Source organism: Engystomops pustulosus, chromosome 6 (genome assembly GCF_040894005.1).
Source record: "Engystomops pustulosus chromosome 6, aEngPut4.maternal, whole genome shotgun sequence".
NCBI lineage: Eukaryota > Metazoa > Chordata > Amphibia > Anura > Leptodactylidae > Engystomops > Engystomops pustulosus.
Window position 1 is genome coordinate 120989959 of NC_092416.1, and position 8039 is coordinate 120997997.

The 8039-nt window shown below is 38.3% G+C and overlaps 1 protein-coding gene across 1 annotated transcript; it reads left to right on the forward strand.

Annotated features, from left to right (window-relative positions):
* Positions 1-2683: 2683 nt before the first annotated feature.
* Positions 2684-7049, forward strand: PCK1 (phosphoenolpyruvate carboxykinase 1). The gene is made up of 10 exons (XM_072110705.1): positions 2684-2757; positions 3353-3604; positions 3784-3965; positions 4048-4251; positions 4421-4608; positions 5032-5194; positions 5375-5599; positions 5748-5879; positions 5964-6059; positions 6159-7049. Exons 2-10 carry the CDS (start codon positions 3381-3383, stop codon positions 6611-6613), a joined length of 1869 nt encoding a protein of 622 aa, XP_071966806.1. The 5' UTR covers positions 2684-2757; positions 3353-3380; the 3' UTR covers positions 6614-7049.
* The last annotated feature ends 990 nt before the right edge of the window (positions 7050-8039 follow it).

An 8039-nucleotide genomic window follows, 5' to 3' on the forward strand; every position in this document is an offset into this window, starting at 1 on the left:
TTCACGCATCCCACTCTAACCACCCGCATCCCGCACTAACCGTCCACATCCCGCACTAACCGTCCGCATCCCACTCTAACCGTCCGCATCCATCTGTTACCGGTACTATGGCTTATATTTTTCCAACGTACAATTTACTATGTCTTACTTTCGGGGTACATCTTACATTAGCCAACCCCCCTAAAACACCCACTATGTCTTACTATCGGGGGTGTTTTACTATCGGGTAAACAGACATAGGTTCCATAGGTTTGTTCTTAAGTTGAATTTGTATGTAAGTCAAAACTGTATACTTTATAATTGTAGATCCAGACAAAAAATGTTTTGCCCCAGTGACAATTGGAGTTTCCACAGTTTTTTGCTGTAATTGCCGTAACCAAGGATTATCAATAAATCCTTATTACAGACACCTCTCAGCTGATCATTGCAGTCTGGGACTATATATGTTGGTCTAATTATGCACCAAAACTGTGCCAAATAAATCAGAAACTAGAAGTGCAGGAAAAGTGTCAAGATGGAAAAAACGCTGTGAGTGCTGAAAAAGGAGATTAAATGTGGCCCTGACAAATAACAAATATAGCGCACATGGCACAGCCACCAATAATAAATGTCTCCTGTGTGTTTCACTTCCTGTGCTTGCTGTCAGTTAATAGCAACATTCTTGTTTAACATGCACAGTCTAAAAACTGTAAAAATCTTACTTCTCACAGCAGAGGGTTTATATCTGGTCTGGACATTTCTCTGTTATCTAAAAAACCTTGATACTCGCTTGTTACATTTCATCTATACTGATATATTGCTGTGGATTATTGGAGCGAAGGACAGATATGTGATGCTGATGTCTGTATCATATAAAGTTTTGTCTATTCTGGAAACAATTCTAATACACCTGAAGCTGTCAGTAATATTGGATCTACATAAATTACATATTCTTATGTTGCAATGCTATTCTGAACCTTAATATTTGCATCTACAAATATCAGTCTGCTGTCCTGCATGTAGGAAAGAATGGAGCTACTTTGAAGGGGCTGGAGATGACTTGTCTTAGGTGGGTATATGGTAAATCTGCAGGATTGTAGAGAATGGTATTTATGACAATTCTCATCTGTAGCCAGAGTGACATGTTACATGTGTCATGCGGATGATATTGGTTGGTATCTGATGTTTGCAGAATAACTGTTATATTACCACTGGGGTCAATCTTGCAGCCATTAAAGGGGTTGTCCACTTTCAGCAAATAATTGATATAGTTTGTATAAGGAAAAGTTATACAGTTTTCCAATATAATAATTACTCCTTGGTTTATATAGTGCACACACAGCTTGCCAAATCAGTCTCTGTCCCCATGGGGCTCACAATCTAATCAACCTACCAGTATGTTTTGTAGTGTGGGAGGAAACCGGAAGCTCGGAAACACGGAGAGAACATAGAAACTCTTTGCAGATGTTCACCTGGATGGGACTTTAACCCAGGACCTCAGCACTGCAAAGCTGTAGTGCTAAACACTGAACCAAGCTGCCAAAGATACTTTCTGTCTCAGTTCCTCTGCTTGCTGCCAATCTACATGTTTACTTCCAGTGGATACAAATCTGTCCATGGTTATATGATGGACAGGCAGGTGCACAAGCTGTTAGTATCCATACTCTCTGTGATAATAACACCTCTTGCACATGTGTGTCCATCACACAATCATGGACAGATTTCTTTCCACTGGAAGTAAACAGTTAATCTTCCTATAGAATGAAGCAAGCAGAGATCAAGAAGACCAAAAGTATATTGGAAAATGACATAACTTTTCATTACACAAACAATATCAATTTTTATCTGCAAGTGGACCATCCCTTTAAGCCTTCGTCTTCTAAATCATTCTTTAACTTCATTTAGCTGGCAATACGCTACAGATAGTTCTCCTTAACCTGTACATAATAAAAGCCCGATAACTGCTGATGTCAGGGAGTGCATTGTACAAGCAATGATTGCACAGAACAGAAGATGAGGCAGCTCTCCAGGACACACACCTTGTACAAGCCTCTATCCCCCAGCCAATGAGAAACCTTACTGCGATCGAGCCTGTGTGCGGTCTTCCCCTGATGTAATGCTGTCGTATCTATGTACTGTGTCTGTAACAGCCAAGAGATATTGCATCAGTAACCAGGTGAAAGTTGACTGCATAATGCAGAGAAGCAGAGTAGATTATCTTCTCCAAATGAGACCGTTTATATATAAAAAAAAATGTTTTCTATCCATTCTATGTTTATCTCACCATCTGACAAATGACATGGATTCCAAAATAAATTTCTATTCCATCCATTCTATTATAATGTTTCTAACTGGCAACCCTATAACTATGATTAGTCATGTGTATTTCTGTGGGAGAATGTGTGCATCAGTTCATTTGCTATTGAACTGGGCTGAGGCTGCAAATAGGAAGCTGTTACAGTACTGCAGGTGATAACAGCTGAGAACACTGTGTATCCCGCAGCCCTGTCCTCTGATCAATCATTAGCTCTTAAAGGAATTTTGTTGTTCAGAAAACCTATTACGACAAAAACCTGTTTGTCTTCTGAGACTCAAAAGAGATCAATATAATGATGAGACAAACCTCCCAAATTGGGAGGGGGCAGTGGGAGGAGCCTGAGACACTTAAAGTATTTAAAAGAAATTTCAACCAACTTGCAATCATCAGAAGACATTGCGAGCAAAGTCTGAGAAAGACCTAAAAAAGAATCAAGAAAACCTTCCTCTACATTTTACCTTGTAAGTAAAGAATTTTATATTTTTATTTAGTTACTTCTGTTATTATAGCGGTAACATCGTTATTGATTATTCATTTCTGTTATCAAGATTATTTAAGGTATGGTCCATTTATCCCTGTGCCACTTATTGTCCATTAGTCTACCCAATTTGCTTATATATGTTATAGTAGACAAGTTTATTGCACTTGGTCAAACTTACAATGAAGTCTGTTTGAGAGTGCCCACATCACAGCATTTTTACTTCTATCCTTTCAAGTATGGTGAATTTAACTAGAAATAGATGTACAGAGTATCTAGACAGCATCAGTTATTATGTTTATCACTATTATGGGTTTTAACATTAGGATTAAATGTAGCATTTTTTAATTATTAGTGCAAAATATGCACAGTGATGGGGACGGTCAACAATCCTTAATTTTAATTTTCTAGATGTACATTTCTGAAATCCATAACAATTTATATATTGTTCATGCTATCCTGGCAATTGGATTTCAGGATGATAATGGGTACCTGAATGTGGTTGCATTCTTCGAATAGATTTCTGAAGCAATATTTATAAAGATATTGATTCTTCCCGTTTTATGCTATTTGTCTAGGAACTAGAACAAACTAAATAGTCCTGCCATGCCAGCCCAGCAGAAAGCAGAACTCGAGGTCTCCGGCATCGTGTCTCAGGGTAACCTGAAGAGCTTAAGTGCAGATGTGATTGACTTCATAGTTACCTATGCAAGGATCTGCCTGCCAGAAAATATCCACATCTGTGATGGCTCTGAGGAGGAGAACAAGAAGCTTCTCCATCAAATGGAGGAAATTGGTATGATCAAAAGGCTCCATAAATATGACAACTGGTAAGTATAATAACTAGGAGGTCTTAATTAATTAGAATACTTCCACAAATAGAAACTTAATGATAAATCTGTATTGCTATAAAGGGATGTACTGAAGCTGTCTCAATATAGAATAATACAATTTTATACATTTTGGGTTACTTTTTAACGTACTGATTTTTTTTAATAACTGTTCACAGTTGGCTGGCTCGTACAGATCCCCGGGATGTAGCTCGGATTGAAAGCAAAACTATAATTGTTACCCAAGAGCAGAGAGACACAGTACCAGTTGCCAAAAGTGGAGTCAGCCAACTGGGCCGCTGGATGTCAGAAGACGATTTTGAAAAAGCATTTAAATCAAGATTTCCTGGCTGTATGAGAGGTAAAGTGAGAAAGAAATCATAACGGATACAGAAATTTTACAGTCAATGTCTGCTCCATTTACCCAGTGTCCTTATTTACAGGTCGCACAATGTATGTCATTCCATTTAGCATGGGACCCATAGGCTCACCCCTCTCTAAGATTGGCATCCAACTGACAGATTCTCCATATGTAGTAGCAAGCATGAGAATTATGACCCGAATGGGCACTGCTGTCTTTGAAGCTCTGGGGAAAGGAGAATTTGTGAAATGCCTTCATTCTGTTGGCTGCCCGTTACCTCTAAGAGGTAAGTTATCACATATCAAAAATGTAATCTTCCATCAAAAACTTCTTAATAGTTTAAAAAATAATTTTATGCAAATTTGTAATTATAATAATTATAAGAAACCTTTCAGGAGAGCCCATTTAAAGTTTGTACATCAAAGCAATGTTCTAAAATCATTTATTCCTCTTAGAACCTCTTGTGAATAACTGGCCATGCAACCCAGAACTTACCCTCATTGCCCATATTCCTGACCGTAGAGAAATTATCTCCTTTGGAAGTGGATATGGAGGTAATTCCCTCCTCGGAAAGAAATGCTTTGCTCTTAGGATTGCCAGCCGCATTGCAAAGGAGGAAGGCTGGCTGGCAGAGCACATGTTGGTAAGAAATATTCCATAATTTTTATTAGAATTATTCATAATTATTATCAAATATAGATCTTTATTTATATAGCCCAATCACTTTCCAAAGCTCTATATAGATCATGGGGTACAAACAAAATAATGAATGAGGAACCTGCTTTCAAGAGTTTATTATCTGAGTTTATTCATGTAATGTATTTACTAGCAGAATAATACAGTACATGAAAGGGTAAATTAAGACAAAGGGATTCAACGAACATCAAGGAGATCACCAGAATTAAAGTCACAAGACTTTAGAATCAGACCAGAATAAATGGGGAGGGTTCAGTAGTGAATACAACAGTTTTATGGAAAGTAACCAAAATAAGATATCCAAATCCCATAAAGAAATTTTTGTTCATTCATTTATATTTTTGCTAATGGAAATCATAACCTATTTTAGATTTTGGGAATTACCAACCCTGAAGGAAAAAAGAAATATTTTGCAGCAGCTTTCCCAAGTGCTTGTGGGAAAACCAATCTGGCAATGATGAGACCATCACTCCCTGGATGGAAGATTGAGTGTGTAGGAGATGATATTGCTTGGATGAAGTTTGATGAGCAAGGTAATTATATTTCAAAGTATATTGTGAACATGTTAACTTCGTGATAAAGCTCTGTATAGCTGAAAATTGCTGAATTAGCATAAAAAACTAGTATCTGTTAGGAATGTAAGCATAAAGGGGTAGATAAATATGTCATCAAAATACAAAACTTCATATTTTAATAGACATCTTATTTTCTAGGCAATCTTAGGGCAATTAATCCTGAAAATGGATTTTTTGGTGTGGCCCCTGGAACATCTGTGAAGACCAATCCGAATGCCATGGAAACCATTTCGAAAAACACAATATTTACTAATGTGGCAGAGACAAGTGATGGTGGTGTCTACTGGGAGGGCATGGATGAATCTCCGGCGCCAGGTATTACACTGACCTCATGGAAGAACAAGGAATGGACTCAAGAATTTGGTAAGCGCCAATAAAAATACTGACACTATTTGTTCAAAAATAGTCTAGGTATACATACCAAAGGACAAGTAAATTACCTCATCATACAATCTTCTTTAACCACAGTGCCAAAACAGCCCAGCTAATAACCCTCTTAATTTTTTTCCAGGAGAGCCTGCGGCCCACCCCAACTCCCGATTTTGTACTCCAGCCAGTCAATGTCCTATCATTGATCCTAAATGGGAGTCTTCAGAAGGGGTGCCTATTGAAGGCATTATTTTTGGTGGACGCAGACCTGCTGGTCAGTAACTATACTGCTTCTCTTTGATAAAGCTGTCAAATTGTTTATTGTCTTACTTAAATAATAAATGTATTTTATTTTAAGGTGTGCCTTTGGTTTATGAAGCACTGAGTTGGCAACATGGAGTCTTCGTTGGGTCAGCAATGAGATCTGAGGCCACTGCTGCAGCTGAACATAAAGGTAGGTCATTACAAATTATCTTAATTATCTCTGTGCATTTCCATCTTCAGTCCTTTATTGTGAATTAAATAAATACTTTACTTGTTTGTTTCTTTAAAGGCAAAGTCATAATGCATGACCCCTTTGCCATGAGACCCTTCTTTGGCTATAATTTTGGCCGGTATCTTGCTCATTGGCTCAGCATGGAACACCTCCCATCCGCCAAGCTACCTAAGATCTTCCATGTTAACTGGTTTCGTAAAGACAACCAAGGAAACTTCCTGTGGCCAGGCTATGGGGAAAACATTCGTGTTCTTGAATGGATGTTTAAGCGGATTGATGGGGAAGACTGTGCCACTGAGACCCCCATCGGCTACATTCCTACTGAGGGATCTCTAAACCTAAAAGGTCTTGTAGATGTCAACATGGAAAAACTGTTCGAAATATCCAAGGACTTCTGGGAAGATGAAGTGAAGGACATTAGGAAATACTTTGATGACCAAGTCAATGCAGATTTGCCCTATGAGATAGACTGGGAACTGAACTCTTTAGAAGAGAAATTAAAGCAGGTGTGAGGCACTTAGGGGATTAGTGGTAGAGGTCAGATTTTAGAAAAGCAAATTGCTCTATCTTAAACTTGGGTTCACTCCAGTAGAATCTATTTCTATGTGGTCTATAAGTGGTACCACTGCTTTCTGGGCTGTTAGATGTAATGGGGTTGATCTACCTAGTAAAATGTACTGTATACTGTCTTACATTTTTTCTATATACTTCTCTATTTTGTGTATAGTAAATAAGAGAGGTGTAGGCATAAAGAAGTAAGAAGACACAACACTGTAAAGAGTATGTGAAGCAAGCAATGTATAGTCTGTGAGTTGAGAAGGCATAAAAATGTGAGAAAAAGAGAGAGAGAAGAGTTAGTTTAGTTTCTAATGTTCTTTAAAAGTTCTTTTCTATATTTTATATTGATTTATATATAATGTATGTTAGGTTTATTTTTTTATTATTTACTATTGGTTCATAGAAAAACAAAAGAACCTAATAAAATTTTTATAAGAAAAGTCTCATGCTTTCTGTGTAGTTAATAACAATCAAAACAGAAATAGACTTGACATTTTACCCTTTCATGACCCGTGACACAATAGCACGTCACAGGTCTGCTGTGGGTGCATGGAGAGGGCTCACAGGCTGAGCCCTCTCGATAGCCGGTAAGTCTTTGCTGCATATTGCAGTAAAGACTTACCAGTAACACCCGCTGTCGGTGTTAACTCGCATATCACCGTCAGAGATCGCTGCTCCCTGTGATGTCATCGGGCAGCGCCGATCCGTTACCATAATAGCCCCGGGTCTTCTGAAGACCTGAGGCTGTCTTGTTTCAATGCATTGATTACAATGTGCGATTTGCACATTGTAATGAATGAGGATGAAAATCCCCATATACTGCCATTCGGTAGTATGGCAGTATATGGTAGGATCAATCGGACAATCTAGGGTTAAAGTACCCTAGGGCAGTGGTGGCGAACCTATGGCACGGGTGCCAGAGGTGGCACTTGGAGCCCTTTCTGTTGGTACCCAATTCTTCACAGAGTTCACCAGACTGGACATGAGGCTTCCTTCTGAGGTAGTTAGAGACATGCCATGCTCAGTGCTATTTTAAAGTGACAAATTTTTCCTAGTAAGGGGACCCTGGAGGGAAGCTACAATAATATTCCAAATTTCTCCTCTTTCTTTCTACTGTACTGCATTGGTGTCCTCAGAACGCAAATATGATGGAAAGCTGTGACAGAGCGAGGAGAAATAAGTTACTTCTTAAATTACCATGTTGGCACTTTGAGATAAATAAGTGGGTTTTTGTTGTAGTTTGGGCACTTGGTATCTAAAAGGTTTGCCGTCACTGCCCTAGGGAGTCTGAAAAATAGTAAAAGTAAAAATTATAAAAAGTAATATATAAATAAACAGTAAAAATCACAAACATATTAGGTATCACCGCATCAGAAAATG

Bases quoted from the DNA above. Each gene is read 5' to 3' on its own strand.
- PCK1 (XM_072110705.1), top strand. From the start codon at position 3,381: ATGCCAGCCCAGCAGAAAGCAGAACTCGAGGTCTCCGGCATCGTGTCT. The intron at 5,195-5,374 runs GTAATTATATTT...CTTATTTTCTAG, and splicing joins GATGAAGTTTGATGAGCAAG to GCAATCTTAGGGCAATTAAT. The intron at 5,600-5,747 runs GTAAGCGCCAAT...ATTTTTTTCCAG, and splicing joins GGAATGGACTCAAGAATTTG to GAGAGCCTGCGGCCCACCCC.